The following is a 20,654-nucleotide window of genomic DNA, read 5'->3' on the forward strand; positions in this document are numbered from 1 at the left end:
AAAGTCTGTGACACTGATCTTTCCACTAGCACTGGAGTTGCCTGAATTTTCTGTCCTTTGGATACTGACTTTCATTTCTCATTTCCCAGACACCACGTGTATATCCCAGCTCATTTACTCTCAAGAGATCCCCAGCAGCCCTGCGTATCTCTGTACTTTTCTGGGAAGGGATGGTCCTCCGATCTGCTGGAGTTGCAGCAGTGGCTAAACTCTTACGTGTTCAGGGTTATGACGGCACCATCAGATGTTTTAGGACATACTGGGAAACAGGCTCATGGCGTGCTGGTTTTTGTTTGTAACCTTAAAAGAACACCTTCCGGATAAAGATTAGCCACGATAAAAGAAAACTAAAACAGAAGACCGGTTTCAAAAATAAAGGCCAACCAGCTGTTAAAGTCCTCCGTGATCGCCCTCCTAACCACCGAGTTCTGTTTAGGTAGGCTCAGTAAAGGCTGGAAGGGGCTGGCTTCGGCTGGTAAGACCAACCTGTAGCCCCCCCTGAGCTACGTCCCTGAGGACATTCCCCCTGGGGGAGCGGGACAGGTGGGGCTACTTACTGGCGACCCTCTGGGTCCGGGTGCTCCTCTCTCTCCCTGCAAGCAAGAAGGTCAGATTAGCTTTGTGGACAGAGACCACGTGGATGCCACCAGCACCGGTCTTCTACTTAGACCCTCACCGTAACCATTGCCCTGCACAAATGACAAGTGTCCCCTATCAGAAACGAATGGGAGCTTGAAGCTCGGCTCCCGGGACCGCTCATTGGAACAGATCTGCTTGGGGCAAGTGTCTCTCATCCCGATGTCCCCCCCGGGGCCGTGCATTTCCAGACCAGATCTGACACGAGGAATGCCTGTGTTCCAGGCAGTGTGTGTGTGTGTGTGTGTGTGACAACTTAGAAACTTTCTAAAGTAACACACCCTGCTTTATTTGCGAGGCAGGCGGCCCTTGAAGCGAAACCCCCACTTGCACAAAATGCTTTTCTTGACTGTGTCAAAGAATGGGGACACACCGCACAGCCCCACGAAAGAACAGTGGCTAAAGAGTAAGACATGTGCTACTATGGCAACCCAGCAGCTTGTTTAAAATTTATAGGGGTGATCTTCCTTTTTTTATTAACAAAATTTTTTTTAACTTTTTTTTTTTTTTTTGAGACAGAGACAGAGCACGAGTGGGGGAGGGGCAGAGAGAGAGGGAGACACAGAATCCGAAGCGGGCTCCAGGCTCCGAGCTGTCGGCACGGAGCCGGACGCGGGGCTCGAACTCACGAACCGCGATATCACGACCTGAGCCGAAGCTGGACGCTTAACCCACTGAGCCACCCAGGTGCCCCGGGGTAATCTTTCGCAGGGATGGTTTTGGTTGTTGTTTTTGTTATCACAGGTGTTTGCTTTTTAGATGTCCTGTCCAGCTTTGCGGGGGGGGGGGGGGGGGGGGGCGGGCGGGGAGAGATGTGTCTCGATTTTGCTACATGCAGAGTGGGGACGATAAACAGTGCTTGAGCTTTACTTGGTGCCTGTGCAATAGGCTGAAAATGGAAAATCTTAAGCTTGTAAGGACCACTCATCAGACTTACCTTAGAGCCGTCTCTTCCTGGTGCACCTGGCGGACCCTACAAGACACGGGGATCTAGTTGAAGGGGAGGAAAAAAAGCACGGGACAAGAACACGCTTTCCCCAACAGCAGCAAATGGATGTCTGATAAAGTACTGACCACAGGGCCCCTCCGGCCTTGCTTAATGTGGGACAGATCAGGAGATGGTCCCATGGGTCCCATGGAGCCCCGTGGGCCGGGCTGCCCGGGAGGGCCTGGCATACCGGGGAAGCCCGGGCTCCCCTTAGGTCCTGGTGAGCCTGTAATCAGAGAACATCTCATTAGCTCCATATCCCACGAAAAGGACAAGGGCTCTGGCCGGCAGGAGGGTCTGGGAGCCCTTTACAGCCATTTCTCTTTGCAGTCTGCCCTGCGCCTTCTGACACCTCCACTAAGGTGCCCTATCGGCATTTTAAACTTGACGTGATCAGAATTCTCCACCCCTTATGTAATCGTTGTAGACCTCATTTCTCCGGGGGCATCTCAATGCCTCTTCTCTGCAAGAGAATTAACAGGTTACATCGTTGTGTACCATCATAGTATAAACATAAGGTGTATGTGTATATCATAGATACATACATTGGCTGTATATCAGATACAGACGTACATGACTGTATCCATATATGCAAATGCCCAACACGTATACTCCATACAGGTGTGTGTAGTTGTTTACGGATACCATTATCCTCTGAATGTCCTAAGGTTTAAAAACTGGGAGATTTCCGGGATCTGTCTGAAAACAGGAAGAAGTAAAGCCTGGACAATTCTCCCATTGGCACACCTGACCAGAGCCGTACGCAGGGGCTGCCCCTTCAAAGTGGGGCTCTGCCCTCTCTGGTTCAGTTTCCTCCCCACCGCTCACACCCTGGCCCTGCATTCACCTGTGCCTACCTGCCTCGTCCCTGTAGACACTGAGGGTTTTGCTTTGTTTTCTAATTCTTTTCTGAGGCCTAAATCGACAGAGCGCTGGGAGCATATGGGGTTTAAGAGCAAGCTACAGGACTGCTTTTGTGCCTGCTTGATAGTAATTGTATGAGGACCAGAATGTGGCCTTACTTATCATGGAAGCTGACGGGGACGTGACCTATAGGCCTCATCTGTTTGTAACTGCAGACACAGAGAGTTGTAAACAGCCACTCCGGCTTGGGCGGGGCTTGCGGGGGGCGGGGGTGGCCAGTGTCTGTGACACAGTGAGGGAGAGCCTCACTGGCTCCTGGGGAGCGTGGCTGCTAAGTTGTAGGGCAGCGCTTGGTGCAGACTTCACCTCTGCCCCGGATGTCAGCTGGGGTGGGGGGAGGGGGGGAAAGGGTGTAAGCTCTAGGAGAACCTTTTTTTTTTTTAAATTGCAGTAAACGCCACAAGGTATGAAAGTTACCATTTTAACTACTTTAAGATGTACACTTTAGTAACGTTAAGTACATTCACATTGTCTTGCAACAGATCGGCAGAACTTTTCATCTTGCAAAGCTAAAACTCTGTGCCTATTGCCAGCCCCTGGAAACCACTATTCTTTTTTTTTTTTTTCTTTTACATTTATTTACGAGAGACAGAGTGAGACAGAGCGTGAGTGGGGGAGGGGCAGAGAGAGGAGACAGAGTCTGAAGCAGGCTCCAGGCTCTGAGCAAGCGTTCAGCACAGAGCCCGACGCAGGGCTCGAACCCACTAACCGTGAGATCACGATCTGAGCCGAAGCCAAAGTCGGATGCTCAACCAACTGAGCCACCCAGGCGCCCTGGCAACCACTATTCTGTTTTTGTTTTTTAAGTTTATTTATTTATTTTGAGAGAAAGAGATGGAAACAGAGCGAGAGAGCAGCACAGAGCCCAATGTGGGGATCGAACCCACAAACGGTGAGATCATGACTTGAGCTGAAAGCAAGAGTCAGATGCTCAACCGACTGAGCCACCCACGCGCCCCCACCATTTTACTGTCTGTCTCTCTGAACGTGACCACTTTGGATACCTCGTATTAGTAGAATCATACGGCATTTGTCTTTTTGTGACTGGTTTATTTCCCTTAGCCTAATGTCCTCAAAGTTTATCTATGTCATAGCATGCAGCGGGATTTCGTTCTTTTTAAGGCTGAATAATACTCCCTTCCTGTGTATACCACATTTTTGTTTCTACACTCATCCACTGATGGACGCTTGGGTAGCCTGGTTATTGTGAATAGTGTTGTCCTGTATTCAGGCATGCAAACATCTCTTTGGGATCTTGCTTTTGATTCTTTTGTATATTATACCCAGATGTGGGACTGCTGGGTCATATTAGTTTTACTCTTAATTTTTGGGGGAACCCTGTGTTCCGCAGAGGCTGCATCATTTTACGTTTCCACCAACAGTGCACAAGACTCCCCTCTTCACAGCCTCACCTACGCCCGTTCTCTTCTCTTCTTGATAGTGGCTATCCTAAGGGAGATCCTAATGGATGTGAAGTGATACCCTGTAGTTTGGTTTGCATTTCTCTACGATTAGTGATGTTGGGCATCTTTTCATATGCCTGTTGGTCGTCTGTATATCAACTTTGGAGAAATGTCTATTCAAGTCCTTTGTCCATTTTTATATCGAGTTCTTTGATTTTTTTGTTGTTGAGTTGCAGGTTTTTTTCTATTCTGGATATTAACCCCTTATCAGGTGAATGATTTCCAAACATCTTCTCCCATTCTGTAGACTGCCTTTCACTCTGCTGGTTGTACCCTGTGACGCACAGCATTTAAGTATGATGTAGACCCCTTTGTCTATTATCCCTTTTGTCATCTGTGTCACACCCAAGAAAGCTGTGCCAAATCCATCATCATGAGGTGTTTCTCCTATAATGCCTTCTAGGAATTTTATAATTTCAGATCTTACTTCGGGATCTAGAATCCATTTTGAGTTAATTTTTGTGTATGGTGTGAGATAAGGGTCAAACTCCATTCTTTTGCATACGGAACAACAGGAGTTTTAACCTGTTTTCAGCCGTAGACTTTGTGAGGCCATGGGCCATGTCCGAATCGCCAGCACACTCGCAGAGTCCTGGGTACACACAGGCTGCTTAGTAAATGTTTCACATCAAGTGAGTACACTGAAGAGGGTGGGCTGATTGCTGTGCGATAATTATTCACTGGCGATGTCTATCTCAAATGCATACAGTAATACTTTTGGAAGATATCTAGCTAGCTCCTACTATTGACAGACCACAGGGACAGGATGGAATAATTTTCATGCACCGGAAAACAGAGCAAGTCAAATGTCAGAGAAACGAAGACCAGGCTTTTCATATTTGGGGAAGTCTTTTCTAGCTCATAGGCCAAGCCAAAGTTAAAGACAGTTAATGTTCTATCCAAACACGTTTCACCCCCTTACTCTCAACGCTGGTTCTAAGCACATCCTGAAAGAGTTTATCTGAGAAATGGACCAGATTCCTCCTGTAACTAAATTCTTCAACTCCAGTAGCACAAGGAAAGGCCAGAGATAACATTTTGCCTTCATTTTTCCAATCAATGAACTTCAGAGATCACTGTATGTCAAGCGTCCTTAGGATGTGGGGCTTTGATGTGCAAACGGGAGCACCTTACACATAACTGTGGGGGCCACAGAGCAGCAGCCATCAAAGTCAAAGGTTTCCAATCCACCGTAGTTTCCAATGTTGGCGGCCCAGACTGCGATTTATCGTTAGCCTCGGGACTGGACTTCTAGTTATGGGTAGGAGAAACCTTATAATCTCTCTGGCTGCCCTGATACATTTCAACGAAGGGCATCACAAACTGATGCTGGAATTAAGGGGTGAGCAAGAATTGGAGGCACACAGCAAGGGCAGAGTCCACTGCTCAAGTCACTCCTCGGTTACTCACTGCTCCATCAAGGACCCTGGACAGCTCAAACCGTGTTAGAAATCAGATGGCAGAACTGGAAAGGAGGGCTAGTAAGTCATTCATGGAGAAGAAAGGCAGCCAATGGTTCTCTTGTTTCTACTTCATTTGTCCTTGTTGGACTGATACATTGACTGGTCTGGAGATGAACTTGCTCCAGGGAAGCAGAGCAAGAGCACTGTCTTCGAGAAGGGTGGAGAGCTCTGTGCTAGGAATCAGTTCGTAAGGAGACCCACATCTACTTAGACTCAGCAAGAGGCTGCCTGTGGGAGGCATCTGGAGAAAACTCCACCATGGCCCAGAGTACCTCAGGCCAAGGGGATGAACAAGACGGTAAACCACAGTCCTGGACCAGTTCTTGCTCCTTGTACAGACTGAGGCCCAGGGTACGTCTGTTTGGTAGAAACCAGGCGATTAAGGTATAAGTGGAAAGGAAAACACGTAAACAGTTTGGAAAGAATTTTGAGCCTTTGCTCTTGCTGAGATTCCAACCTATAATCTGCCCACGTCCTTCCGGGTTGAACAAACCCTACGAGGCCTTTCATGTCCAGGTCAAATCCGAGTCCTGGAGTCACAGGAGGCCACAGTGGTCTCTCCCTTCCATAAGCTCCCACGGTGGGAAGCCCCTGTTCACATACTCAGGGGCATGCAGATACTGTTTCGTTCTATTGGCTTTTGCTCTTTGTGTCTCGTCTTTCTCATTAGAATGCCAGGTCGCTCCTAACATCTAGCACACTACTAAGTGAGGATAATCAGGGATAAGACCCTCTATGGTTTAGAATCATCTGCTAACACTAGTATCATTTCCTTTATTGGTGCGGAAAAAATTCTGTTGATCTATGGAGGGACTCACGATAAAATACAAAACGCGATGTAACTATTTTTTGAAAGTTCTCGTTGTGTATTTCCTGATGGAATGATAGGACGTTTAGGGTTTTCTTCAAGTATAAGGGTGAATCTCCAAAACAATATGCTGAATGCAAGAAGCCAGACAAAAAGCACACCCGTGATGAGATTCCACTGCTCTGAAGTTCTAGAACAGACAAAACTAGTGATAAAAGCAGGTCAGTGGTTGCCTACAGTTGGGGACATGGGAGTAAACTACAAAGGGACACAAGGGAACTTTGTGGGGTGAGGGAAATGATCTATGTCTTGATACAGTGATAGGGTGCTGATTAGTAAGGGCTTGATATAGGACGTATACATTTGTCACAACTCGTTGAACTGTGATTACCGGGGTACGTTTTATTGTATATAACTGTACCTCAATGAAGTCGACTTACAAAAAATATATAGATACAAAAAGAAATACAGATGTGCACGTGTTCACAAATAACAGGGGAAAGAGGAAGAACGAGGTTAAGATTAAGATGTGGCCCTAGGGGTTCCTTACCCGATTCTATTCTTGTACGTTAACATGAGAAATAATTCTTCCTTTTGTTTCTCTGTAACTTAACATGATCTCTAAGAATCTTACCCAAGCCCAGGACAGTGACCTTTTTCTCCCAGGTTTCTCCTGGTTGTGAGGGTTTCTCAGGCTCGAGGACCCAATCCCCCCCCAAGGCTTCTTATCACACTGGTGTGGGAGCTCCCTGGACTCCTGCCGGGGCCCTCACCCATGGAGTCTGATCTGTGTCCAGCCCGCATTCGTGGCAGGTTCTGGCAGGTCTTGGCTGGTGGCTCCCTCACCCTCCCTGACCCTCCCCAAAACTCACCAGGAGGGCCCTGGCCCCCAGGCAGCCCAGGAGGTCCTGGAAGGTAGGCATTTGAGGCCAGCACTTTGTTGCCAGTGATGTACTTGCCCAGGTCGGCAGCACTGTTGGGGAGCAGGGCAATCTGTAAAAAGAAGACGATCCTCGGTCAGGAAGCCATGGCCCCACTGCCAGGGAGACTGTTCGCATTTGTGTGTTCACAGAGGCTGCAAATCCTTTTTGCGGTAACTCCCCTCCACGAGTTAGAGCTCCTGGATTCCCCTGCTTTGAGTTAGAGCTCAGACGGGCTGTAGAGATCCCTTTCTAACCCAGAGGCCTTCCCGTGAAAATGACTCGTATGAGATCACTTGGCTGGTTAGTGGATAAACCTGGACAGGCTCCAGATAGCCGAGATGTGATCATTAGACTCATTGCTTGAGTCTTCAATTTGTTAATTACTTCATTTAGTACCTACCACGTGCCAGGCCCTGTGCTTGGTTCTAATGGTGACAATGGCGATTGAGAAGGGTCCCCGCTCTTAGAGACCCCTCAGCCTAGGGAGCCAGGACCGAGAAGGTGGCTTAAGGTTCACCTGCACGCTCAGGTGTTTGGGAACCAGTGGCCAACACTGACTGTGATGGAAAAAATAGGTCCACAAAGGTTTTGGCACGCCCACCTTCGAAAGGTGGAAGCTAATTTCCACCCTCGGAGCGTGTGCTGTGCTTAGAAACTCATGTCCAATGACTAGAAAATGGCGGAAGGGATGGTGTGTAACTTCTGAGATGAGAGCATAAAATGCACCATGGCTTCCTCTACGCTTTCCCTCCTGGATTTCAGGCAGCTCATCCCAGGGGGAAGCCAGAGGGGTCACCCAGACAAATGACCTTCACGTTCCTTGAGATCAGGTAGGCTGTCTTTTTCAAGAAGCTAATTTTGGGGTGCCAAGTCAGGTGGAGAAAGGCTCATTTATGAGGGTCAGAGCTATCCCTTCCAGAAGACTTACTCTGGAGTCCCGTAGAAACCAGGTATTTCTGAGATTTTTCTAGAACATGTTACATTCGTCCCCATGTCCTCCCGGAGGAGGCTCTGCTTGGAAACCCCGTGCGCAGCGCACAACACAGGCCAGGAGAAGGTGCATGGCAGGGCTCATCGCTAGCCTTGGAATGCTCTAGACGCCCTACACCCATCTTTGGATCTGAGCTTTTGAGAGAGGTACCGAGCATCGCTGCATAGTCAGAGGTGGCCAGCTCTGTGCCCTGTGAGGTCCAACATCAGCACAGCGAATGAAATTAAAAATTGTACAACGTTCTTCCTCTGAGGCTTGTTATCAACCCTGAACTATGACTTCTGGGCGCACAAAACAACAAGGTGTTCTGCCACTTGCTGCCTCCTGGTCTGTGTTGCCCCCTGGGCACAGGCTTTCCATGTAGGGAGAGGATCTGGATGACCTCGATCTTGGGAGTCTTTTCCCTTTCCACCTTCACGGGCAAGTCAGCCTTTCTCACCTCCTATTTCCTTCCTCAGGGATTTCCACCCATTTCCAAGACACTACAGCCCTCTCTCTGGTCAAGTTCTGATGCAGCAGAGTGAAACCCTCTGTCGGTGAGGCCACACAAACCACCCTAAGATTTCAGGGCCTGCACGTGTCTTTAACAGTAAGGAATGGGGGCGCCTGGGTGGCTCAGATGGTTAGGTATCCGACTTCAGCTCGGGTCATGATCTCGCGGTTCATGGGTTCGAGTCCCGCCTCGGGCTCTGTGCCGACAGCTCAGAGCCTGGAGTCTGCTTCGGATTCTGTGTCTCCCTCTCTCTCCACCCCTCCCCTGCTCAGCTCACGCTCTGCTTCTCTGTCTCAAAAATAAACATTCAAAAAGTCAAAAAAAAAATATGGAATTCACTATCAGGGGTTAGGGCACCTGGCTCGACAGTAACGGAATAAAAGATGATCATGAGATATTGAGCCCCGAAGCCTAGGCCTGCAGGGAGAGTAGAAGCTACAAAATGCATCTACTAAATCACCACTGAGAGATCAGGAGGTGGATGGTAGGCCTGGGAAAGGTTTGCTGTCCAAGATGACCTCATCTGGCTTCAGAAGGTCCTTGGTCTCCTGCATTCGTGTCCACTTCTGAGCATGGAGGCTTGGGAATACTTAGCACGTCCGTGATGAAAGAGGGCTCTGATAGGGACCCCTGGCCAAGGTCCCCTTCTCCTGCCGGAGAGCCGCTGGGTGGGGGGCTGGCTCGATCCAGTTTTAGAAACTGATGATTCTTCTTAGTCATGGAGACGGATGTTCTTGCCAATGGAGGAATCCAGTATCAGCGAAAAGCAAACATCCCAACATGAGGTTTTTACTTGTATCCGGTATGTCTCATGGAGAACAAATTCTTTTGGCTCCTTTGCAGGGCGACTCCCTAATACCGCATCCTAATAGCTTCTTAATAGAAGCATGTGCAATTTTTCTAAAAGGCAAGTTCATGGGAAACCCCCGGAAGGTTTCGGCTGTATCCCTGCAGCCTGGTGTGAAGAACAAGCGGAGCCAAGAGGTTCAAGGTGTTGCTCCCGCTCAGCGTCCCTCACAGCGCGGGGCAGGCTCTCCTGCGGTCAACGTCCTGTTCTGCTTCAGCTGCCTTAGGGGACCCATGTGAATCCGGGATGCTCCCCCGTCTGGAACTTCCCCCAAAAAACTTGAGGTTCTTACTGAAATCTATCCAGCTCTGGGCAGGAGGATGTTCGGAGGACAGGAAGTTCCAAGAAGCATCAACAACGTCTTTCAAAGAATCCCCTAGATATCCTTAGCATTTCTGAGCGCATCCCAGGATGCTTGGCAGTCCCCTACCTAGTATTCACATCCTTGGGTAAGGACAGCCGTTAAGGGTCCACGAGCTAGGAGATTCCTGACCACTCACTGCCCTCCTCCATGCCTTGAGAAGACCCAGTGTTCCCTGAAAAATGCAAACAATGACCCCCGTGATCATCACTCAGAAGCCAGTGGGGCCAACCTTAAGAATTAGAATATTGTGCAGTCTGAGTTTTTTTTTTTTTTTTTTTTATCAGGACTCGTGATTCAAAGCCCTCACCAGGACGCTACTGGGATCTAGGGGGTTTACAACGGTGCTGGTGTCACTGGGTCATGGCAAGATACCACTCCAACCTGCAAACGTGGGCCTGTCACCCTGGCGTGGAACGGGAGGGAACCAACGAGCGAGGGGAATTTAGAAGCAAATCTACCGTAACTAGGGAACAGCCAACACTGGCAGCTGAAGGCTGGTCCAATGTTATTATCTGCTTCCGAGAGGAAAACTGAAATGTGGATCACACCTGTGGGCTTTGGCATTAGGCAGAGTTAGGTCTCGGTCTCAGCCCTGCTACTATTTTTCCCCGGGGGATCTCCCCATCTCCCAAATGAAGATTGTTAACATCCACCTGAAAGGCCTGCTGGGCACGTGAAGGGGACGATGTCTGGCTGTGTGACTTTGGGTGAGTCCTTTCTCCCTTCCACGTTCGCACCTTCACGCCTACAAATCGAGAGGCCTGGGCCAGATGATCACACGTTTGGATTTACGGTGTTGTAAGCAAGCCTGGAGGACGAGATCTGTACGTCCAGCTCTCTCTGCTCCCTTGTAGAAGTTGTGAGTTGATCCAATAAATGTCAACCTCCGCTTCCTGGCTGATCTCCGGCTGGGTAATTACATTCTGGCTCCCTCAGTTCCCCTACACGTCAGCAGGATGAGTGGTAAAGTAAGGGTGCTAGAGTTTTGGAGGCAGATGTCCAGGGTCCCTGGTGTGACTTGCTGCAAAAACACAGCGGAGGACTGGCTTGTGGGATGCAGGTGTGTGTGAAGGTCATGGTAATGACAGAGGAGTGTACATGTCTCCTAGATTCCAACCAACGGAATCGTGAATATCGTTATCTTGTATTAGCCTTTGTGATAAGGTATCTACACTTCATAGATGCTGTCTGTGCAGCACTTCGTGAGGATATACAATTAATATTGTTTACTTGGTAACCATTTATAAAGCTCTAAGTGGCAAATGCCATTTTAAGTCCTTTATAAATGTTAACTTATTTGATCATCGTGAAAACAGAAACATTGTTGTCCCTTTTTAACAAATTTTTTAATGTTTTTATTTTGGAGAGAGAGAGAGAAAGCATGAGCGGGGGAGGGCAGAGAGAGACACACACACAATCTGAAGCAGGCTCCAGGGTCTGAGCCGTCAGCACACAGCCTGACGCGGGGCTCAAACTCACAAACTGTGAGATCGTGACCCGAGCCGAAGTCAGATGCTTAACCGACTGAACCACCCAGGTGCCCCTGCTGTCCCCTTTTAATAGAAGTGAGGCACAGAGACGTTAAGTAACTTACCTAGGGTCACACATCCGGCATGTAGCAGGGCTAGGATTTAACTTAGCCAACGTGGTTCTGGAATCTGTGCTCCTAACCACTACACCAAGCCGCCTCTCTCAATATTACCAGTGATATTCTGCAAAGCAATCTACAGTCACTTTAGTATGGATTAGTCTTCTCAATATCCTGAGAAGACCCATTTTGCAGAGCAACTAGGTCAAGGTAGCAGAGGAAGTCACAACTGACCGAGAAGCCAGTTAGTCCCCCAGCACCAAGGGCAGCGCTAGGATCAGCAAACGCAGACCTTGGGCTGCAAATGTGCGCACGCCTCTGAAACCGCACGGACCTGTAACTTCTGAGGCTCTGACCGGCTGCCCCCCTCCGCCTGGCAACTGGGGTTTGACCTGTGCCACTGACTTGATTGCCCAGAGGAAACACTTTACAGAGGCAGGATTTCATTCCACACCGTCTCGTATTTCCTCACTTCCCAGCCCACCCTAGGGCACAGCAGGTGCTCACCAACCCTTCCTGAGCTCACGATTCACGCTTTTCTCAACTGCCCTGCCGCAGCGTGGATCTCCAATCAAATAGTCCCTGCAGCAGGAACACAAGGGGCTTCTAAAAACCCGACTCCTTGCTGCGGATTTTCCCTCAGTGCTCTGACGGGCCTGGCACCCCCTCCATGAGTTAAATGATGGGTATTTTACTTCATCCCTAGTCTCCCTTTTTTAGCCAAAATCAGCTTTTTCCTTTTTCTCCCAAACCGAAGAAGAAATGAGGAAGCTGGGGGGCACTGACGTCTGCACACAATTTGGAAAACCTTTTAAGGGGAAAACAAAAGCACAGAATCTGGAAAACCCACGAATCTGTATCTTAGCAAGTTATTATAAGGCAAGCACCTTTTTTTTTATAAATTTTTTTTTAACGTTTATTTATTTTTGAGACAGAGAGAGACAGAGCATGAACGGGGGAGGGGCAGAGAGAGAGGGAGACACAGAATCGGAAGCAGGCTCCAGGCTCCGAGCCATCAGCCCAGAGCCCGACGCGGGGCTCGAACTCACGGACCGCGAGATCGTGACCCGGGCTGAAGTCGGACGCTTAACCGACTGAGCCACCCAGGCGCCCCAAGGCAAGCACCTTTTTAATGAAACCCTAAGTCAAAAAAACAGAACTTGGCCAGTCACCAGAAGTCACCCTTCATGTGCTCCGACCCAATCAGTTTCATTCCCCTCCGCCCCAAGTAACTGCTATTCCTTATCGTAATCACTTCCTGTGTCTTAAAAGTAATCTCTCGCCTACCCACGCACGTCCACCTGCTACGGTTTAGTCTTGTTCATTTTACCAAAATGACACGTCTTTTCGGTTTCTTTTAACCTTCAGGTCGTCGCCCACCTATTTCTTTTCCTTACAATTTACCCATCAGAGAACCCAGGGCACTCCCCCTGGCGAGTCTCTGCAGCTGGGGTTTGGCTGACTACACCCACGGGGCAGTTCGGCACGTCTGCATCCTATTTTCTACCGTGGCATTGACACCCCGTACCTACCGCTCGGCCAGCTGATTTGGGTAGAGGTCCTACGCTCTTTCTGAAAGAACACGCGGCATCAGGAGTAGCGAGGTGAAGTGAAAACCAACCGACGATCCCGCCACCGGTGCAGGAGCAGGAGTCTGGCCTGCCGCTCGGGCAGTGACTTCGCCTATCTGCGGTTAGCCACATCTTTCTTGCACGGGCACAAATGGCGCCCTGGATGGAAGACTGCTTTGGAAACTGCAGGATGCAGCCCCTTCCAACAGGCGCCTTTTAAAAGGAGTCGCTCCTCTGACGTTCTTTGAATGTCAGCATTGGCTTCGACTTGTCACAATGTGTGTGTAGAGTTCAGCATGAGATGGATCAACTTCAGTCCAACCAACTGCACGTGAGTTACCGGAGCGCTAAGTGCGCGAGAGCTCCTGGAGTACTAAGTGTGTGAGAGTTACCACGTGAGTTACTGGAGTACTAAGTGAGAATCACCACATGAGTTCCTAGAGTACTAGGTGCACAAGAGTTCCTGGAGTCCTAAGTGCAAGAGAGTTACTGGGGTACTAAGTGCGTGAGTTACTACACGAGTTCCTGGAGTACTAAGTGTGTGAGAGTTATCACATGAGTTCCTGGAGTACTAAGTGCAAGAGAGTTACTGGGGTACTACGTGCGTGCGAGTTACCACACGAGTTCCTGGAGTACTAAGTGTGTGAGAGTTACCACGTGAGTTACCAGAGCACTAAGTGCGTGAGAGTTGCCACATGAGAGTCCCTGGAGTACTAAGTGCATGCAAATTATTGCATGAGTTACTGGACTACTAAGTGTATGAGTTACCACGAGTTACTGGCATACAAAGTATTTGAGAGCTAACCTGTGAGTTATCAGAGTACTAAGTGCACGCGAGTTACTGGAGTATTAAGTGTGTGAGAGGTACCATGTGAGTTACCAAAGCACTAGGAAGTACTTGCTATTGGATTTGTATGAGCTCTACAACAAGGTCTTTAAAGGTGGTGGGTATCGTGACACAAAATTTTCAACTGTTTAGATATTTCTTTCACAGAACGTACATTTCATGAAAGCCACGGCGCCTAAGGGAAAGCCGGATATTGATTTAGCAACTGCGTTTCTGAACAACTTGGGAGATTCAGTCGCACTGTTCTCAAGATCGTCCAGGCTGGAAAACAAATTTCCCTATGGTTCTTGGATTTTTTTAACTACCCGGGAGAGGAAGCGGAGTGTAGCTTTAGGTCTTGAGATACTGAGCAACTCCTCCCCGCAAGCCCAGACCTCTGTGCAACACAAAGTTTCTTCCGTGAGCCCTTTTTTGCATTTGCTCGGTAAATATTAACACCAATCCAGGTTTAACCTGAGGATGTGTGTGGGATGCATTTCTCTCTCTGTGTTTACGTTGCTACGCTGACAAAGTGTTCTGCTGGTTCTCCCTATTGGGTCAGAGGCCACTTGGGATGGTGATTACAGGATACATAAACAGATCCTCGTTTGTTTCAGCAGCATTAGAGCGATTTCTGAGCCGCTGACAAGTTGGAGAAATCGACCGACCTTAGATGTAATAAATAGCATTGCTCTGGGTCCAGGACAGTTGTTCGAGAAATCAGGTCACTAGATCCATCACGGGCCATAGCTTTTAAATGTGAAAAAATAAAGCTGCTGCAGAAATTCATCGTCAGCTTGTGGAAGTTTCTAGACGGAACGTTCTCTACCATAAACCGTAGTCGACACGTTAGACAGAGTAAAGCTGGGTGAGTCTGTCCCAGGACCATGTGTCTGGACGTGGTTCGTTTGACCCAAAGTTGCAAGAATCCTAGCTCTCCCTGCCTACGTCTTCGCCACGAGCCCCTTCCTCGCGGCCTGCTGTACCGGTCACCTCCTCAATCCCTTCCTTGCCTTGGGAAGGGATTGATGTCCCGTCGTCCTGTCGCCCTCTAGCTGTCAGCCCTGAGGGTGGGCGGGCAAAGCTAAGTCCAAGTTCAAACCTAGCTGGCACCAGCCTCAGTGAATGCTCAAGGCAGTTGGGGGCGACACCTTATTTGCTTACTGTTTCTAAACATTCTTCGTCTTTACCTGCCCGGAGTGCTCTTTTTATGGCTGCTTCTACCGTAACAGGCACGTACCTTCTGCTTCAGCTGCAGCACCGTCTGCTTCATCTGGTGAAACTCAGTGCACGTAGCACAGCAGGTCTTGGCCTCCACCGCGTTCTCAGACTTCTCGTCGTGCCCTGTGGGAGGAGGCGGGCTCAGGTCGGCTTGGGAGGCTGGAGGACAGCCAGACCCAGAGAGACAGCATCGCAAAGGGCAGTCCCAGGGGGATCGGCTGGCAGCGGGGGCGTGCGAGGGAGAGAGGCCGGCGATTTTACAGTGCTCAGGTCACTGACCGCACATTCGGGTCAGGGGAGAGACGGAGACACCCCTCCGCCCCGCCCCCCCCCCCCCAAAAAAAAAACCTCTGGATTCGGCCGTTCTCATTCAGGCAGTCCAGCATCTGCCTCTTTCACGTGTGAACATGGGAACCACGGCCCTTTTATCAGTGCCTTTCGGGAGGTGGGATCTGCCAACGTGACATGAGTCACATTCCCACCCCATCCAAGGGCCAACATTTCACCTGCTGTTAAGTTATCCTCCAAGCTCAGGCAATGCGACTCTCGTGCAGGGCTCACAAAACTGGTCTCTAACAACCCTGACGGTCCAGCTGTTTGAACTGAGCACAGGCCAGGTGCGCGCGCGTGCGTGTCAGTCACAGATCAGGGCTGAGCACCCACCCCAGGGAGATGTGAGGCCAGGATGGAAAACGTGCCAGGTGCTCTGGACACACGTGCCTGGGGTAAAATGGGACAGGCACCGGGGAAGGCAGTCTGGCTGTCCACTGGAAGGGTCCCAGTGCTGTCTCGTAGAGCATTAGAAGCTCCAAGAGCTCTTTGTGAAATTGTATTTGGGAAAGAAAGAATAGGTGACTTGAACAGTGACGTGGCCAACCATTCACCCTCAAATTCACCCAACTCTCAGCTTACAGGCATTGAAATGGGCTGCACAAGCCTGCGTGGTCGGGGGGAGACTACCAGAGGTCATCTCGCTGAGATGAGCGGGTGCAGACCACCAAGCTGTGTGTGAAAGGTGTCTGTGGGACGAGGGGCTGTGTGAATATGTCGTTGGGGTCGGGTAGGGCACTTTGACACCCAGGGACAGGCAAACGTGCCGAGCTCAGAAAGCCTTTGGGGTTGGGCTGGGTGTGCAGAGAACCACCATGGCGATCTAGAACGCAGCTGGGGCCAGGCAACGTCCCTCTAAGTCACTTCTCGTCCTTCTTGGGTCGTGTACTTTTTTTAAATTATTCCCCTCTTCTGGGAAGCCCTCTTTGCTGCCTCCATTCATGGAGACCCATCAGCTATCAAGACCCAGTTCAGACGTTCCAGGAAGCCTGTCCTCCCTCTCTACAGAGATCCCACAGCCCTATGGTCAGGCAGCATGTTCTAGACTTCTCTGCAGGGTGGTTCCCAGCACCAGAGTGTAAGCCACCTGAGGACTGGAATTGCCCATAGCTCACACAGCGGCTGCTCAAAAGATATTTGTGAAATAGCGTGCCATAGGCTGAACTGTTTTCCTGCCAAACTTCGTATGTTGAAGCCCTGATCCCCAGTGCCTCAGAATGCGACCTTATTCAGAAACAGGGTCGTTGCTGACGTAATTAGTTAGGATGACATCATATGGTCACAGGCCGGGCCTGGAATCAATGTGACTGGTACTTTTTTAAATTATTTTTTAAGTTTATTTTTGAGAGAGAGAGAGAGAGAGAGAGAGAGAGAGAGAGAGAGAGAGAGAGAGAGAGAGAGGGGCAGACAGACGCTGGTATTCTTACAAAAAGGACGACTCAGGACATCGAGGCACACCCGGGGGCAGCACCACGTGAAGGTGAAGGCAGAGATCAGGTAGGTTCAGCAGGAGCCAAGGAATGCCAAAGACCGCGGGCAAACCCCAGAAGCAAGGAGAGGGGCACGGGGCAGGGAAACAGCCCCGCGGACACCTTGATCCCAGACTTGTAGCCTGCAGAACAGACATCATCCATCTCTGCCCTTTAAGCCACCTAGTTGGTGGCTCTCTATGGCAAACCTGGGAAACAGATGGCCGCCCTGGGTGTCAGGAGAGCCCCACGCTCACCTGAACCTTGCTCACCAAGCCCAGCTGCTTTCTCCAACGGGGTCAGTCCCCTGCTCGGTGATCTACGTGGTGGCGGGCGTTTCTGCTCTTTGGGAGGTGGGGTGGGCCTTGGAGGGGGGCAACCTGGCAACTAGCACAGGCAGCATAGCAGGGGAGGCTCAGAGCTCACCCGTCACCCCCCCGGTCCCTGCCCCTCACAGAAGCCTGAGGCTTGGAGCGCCCCTGCTTGGAACACACTTCTCAAGCCAGCAAAGCAGTGCTCAGTCTCTAAGTTACCAAAAGCAGCAGGGCCAACCTCTAGCTTAGGTTTTGAAAGACTGGGAAATGCACGTGAATCCACAGGAAGGTGGCAGTCTTTTTTAATGTCATTTTTTTAATGTTTATTTTTGAGAGAGGGTGCCTAGGGGGGGGGAGGGGCAGAGGGAGGGGGACAGGTGATCCGAAGCGGGCTTGGCACGGACAGCAGGGAGCCCGATGTGGGGCTCGAATTCATCACCCGCAAGATCATGACCTGAGCCGAAGTCGGCCACTCAACCGACTGAGCCACCCAGGTGCCCCTGGCAGTCTCTTTTTAAATCCACCTACGTGTACGTGACGTGTACGGGGCCACCTCGTCAATTCCCACGTCCCATGCTAACCGTCCTATCAGTGACTTCCCCACCCGCACGGCCAGTTCGTACGCTTGGGGAATGATGTGGACCCACATTAGAGCTGTGTAATAATGAGCGAGTTAGGAGGAGGACGGAGGTCTTTGCTTGGAGGTGGCAAAATGGAACGGTTAAGAGCAAGGCCTCCACGGCGCTACTGTCCTGGCTCCACAGCCCAGCTCTGTCGAGGGCTAGCTGAGGAATCCTGGGCAAGTTATCCGGCCTCGGTGAGCCCCAGTTTCCTGAACCACAGCATTGGAAGGATACTACGGTGATGAGCGAGGGGAGGTCTGTGCACGAGCTGGCACAGAAGCTGTAAGAAACAGGAGAGGGTGCCTGGCTCAGTCTTCGGACCCCTCCAGCCCTTTGCTTCCTTTTGCCTGGTAGTCCCAGGATCCTTGAAGGACAGAAATTAACGCAAACAGGACGAGGGAAAACCGACATCCGGTGACTTTCTGGAAGCCATCTCGCAAGTCCGCTGACGTAGGCTATTGGAATTGAGGTATCCCGAATCGGAGCCCAACGCCTTTTCTACAAATCAGGCAATTTCCTCTGGGCTCTTTAGCCACGTTTAATGTACCCATTTACAGTCCTACTTGTTTACAGAACTTGAACTCCTGTGAGGACAGCCAGTTACTGAGATCAGTCTTCGGCATCAAAGAGCGACACAAGGGCATTTCCACGCAAGAGAGCACTTGGTGGTGAAGGCCTGAAGCCTGACCAACTCTGGGCGTGCTGATGGCCGAGAAGGGTGGCCCCCGGCATAAAGAGATGACCCCAGCTGCAGGTTTATTAGGTCTGTTAGTACGGAAGGACGGCTGGAGGACATCCTCTCTGCCTACCTAGCATCCATCAATTCCAGCCCTTCTACTGGTCAATTCATACAGTCCCATCCCTGCTTCCCATCCATTTCTCTCTCCCATCCACCCGTCTGTTCATCCATCCATTTACCCATCCCTCCCCTCTCTCCCTCTTATCCACTTCCGGAGCATCTGCTACTCGCCAGGCCGTGTGACGCCGTGAGGATGCAAAGCAATCGAGGGTGCCCAGTTAACAATTTGTGATCCGCCTCTGTAAGGAACCAGCCCTGCTGGAGAGCCAGGCCGCCGCGAACAGGAGTTAGAAGCCCGTCTTTCCATTTCTGCTTCCATATACTCGGCTGAATTTTCCAAGTGCCGGTGTGATGAAGGCGACTTGGTATTTTCACAAGAAGAGTAAGCCTCCCTACCAGGTTCTAGACTCTATTTAGATCACAGAGCGTTAGAAGCGATGTATCTTTGGTTCGATCTTTCCTTTCCAGATAAGGAAACGTAACTTGCTTCAGGTCTCCCTGTGTACACAGGCTGGGGACTTGCAGGTTCCGAATGTGGCATCGGGGGGATGCGGTGAGCCTGGTGTTGGGAGTTGCGTTTAGAACACCCGAGAGCTCTCTGCCAGGCGGAGCCCAGGACAGTGGTCGTCGTGTGACTGCTGGGCCAGCAGCAGCATGTAACCTGCTCTCAGAAATCCGCAATCCTGGGAGCGGGTCCTAGTGCATAGCTCCATCAGAGTCCTCCGAGGGACCCTGAAGCACCTGCCTGTTCAACCATCACCACTCCTGGGGATAAGCTTGCTGAGGGACTTTCACCTGGAAAACGCCTGGTCTGTTCTCTGTCCCTTTGTGTAATTATCAGAACACAGACCTCAAGACGGACTGTGTCCAAAGGATTTTTTAATCTTCTACAGACAGGGACTGACACGGTAGCAAGGAACCCAGGCTCTGGTGGAGGCAGATGATCAGAATTTGGATCCCGATGCTGCCACTTAGTACCCAGTGGGTTGGTGGCCACAGCTTCCGGGCACATTCCTCAAATAATAAAATGACGAAAGCCTCGATCGCCTCGGTTGCTTTGGCATCAATGAAGTGACACCTGTAAGTTCCTAGAACAGGGCCCAGTACAGGGCAAGTGCTCCATAAATGTTATTATCGGTAGGAAGTTCCTTACAAAATAACACTTCCTTACATCACCCTTTGGAAGGAGCTCTCAGATGGTCTGAAGATAAATTAATTGCGTGTGTAGGCCTGGAGCATGCAGTCTGTTCTGAATTGGGGCTCATCTGTCCCGCAATTTGTCAACTGTGGAGCTAAAACCATCCTGTGCGTGCGTTGACGATTCATTTAGAAGTCTGCGTAGACATCTCTGATTCTGCACGTTTTCAGACCTCTCAATTCACGCCCTGGGCACCGAACATCCCCAACTGTGAGCAGCCCCTGTTAAGGGAGGGGTTACTTAACATTTTGCTCCAACCAGTTCAGATTTTAAAGGTGCATTATTATTGATTAGCCACATGGGGGCACGTAGCTCTAATTTTTTACTACTGTCGGCGATACACGTCGTAAGCAGTAGAAAGAAGAAGATCTCAAGGAACTCAAGGGAAACTAGAGAATGTTCCCAATATGTCTCATGTGGGCAATGTCACAAGCCAACGGAGGTTTGTTTTGAAAAGCTGATTGTGCAGATTTGGGCCCTGGGCAGCCGGTCGCCACCCTGCTGGCACGTGATAACCACCTGGGGGAGGGGGAGGGGTTAAAAAAAATACCACTGTGTTGCACCCCACCCATCTGGGGGTTGCAGCAAGGGAACAGGATCGGCAATGTTTAAAGCTCCCCGGGTGGAACCACACTGATCTATGGATTAGTGGAGCTTGAAAGTTACATGAAACACCTGGCCGTCCCTGACACTTTGAACTGTAATAAGGGACGCCGGGGGTCCCGCAGTCAGTCTATCAGAAAGTAAACACAAGTGGAAAAATAGAGCGGTAAGCTAATTACCACGGAGCCACTGTGTCCTTAAATTTGTCTCCC

At 50.2% G+C, this 20,654-nt stretch overlaps 1 protein-coding gene across 1 annotated transcript in view; it reads right to left on the minus strand.

Annotated features, from left to right (window-relative positions):
• CCBE1 (collagen and calcium binding EGF domains 1) overlaps positions 1-20,654 on the minus strand; it is a 235,611-nt gene that overhangs the window by 5,217 nt on the left and 209,740 nt on the right. The window contains exons 6-10 of the mRNA XM_043559008.1: positions 15,126-15,229; positions 7,155-7,275; positions 1,711-1,850; positions 1,574-1,609; positions 558-593 (exon numbers count right to left, since the gene is read on the minus strand). Coding sequence (XP_043414943.1) covers positions 558-593; positions 1,574-1,609; positions 1,711-1,850; positions 7,155-7,275; positions 15,126-15,229 — 437 coding nt within the window. The remainder of the gene's footprint in view (positions 1-557; positions 594-1,573; positions 1,610-1,710; positions 1,851-7,154; positions 7,276-15,125; positions 15,230-20,654) is intronic.

This window comes from Prionailurus bengalensis, chromosome D3 (genome assembly GCF_016509475.1).
Source record: "Prionailurus bengalensis isolate Pbe53 chromosome D3, Fcat_Pben_1.1_paternal_pri, whole genome shotgun sequence".
NCBI lineage: Eukaryota > Metazoa > Chordata > Mammalia > Carnivora > Felidae > Prionailurus > Prionailurus bengalensis.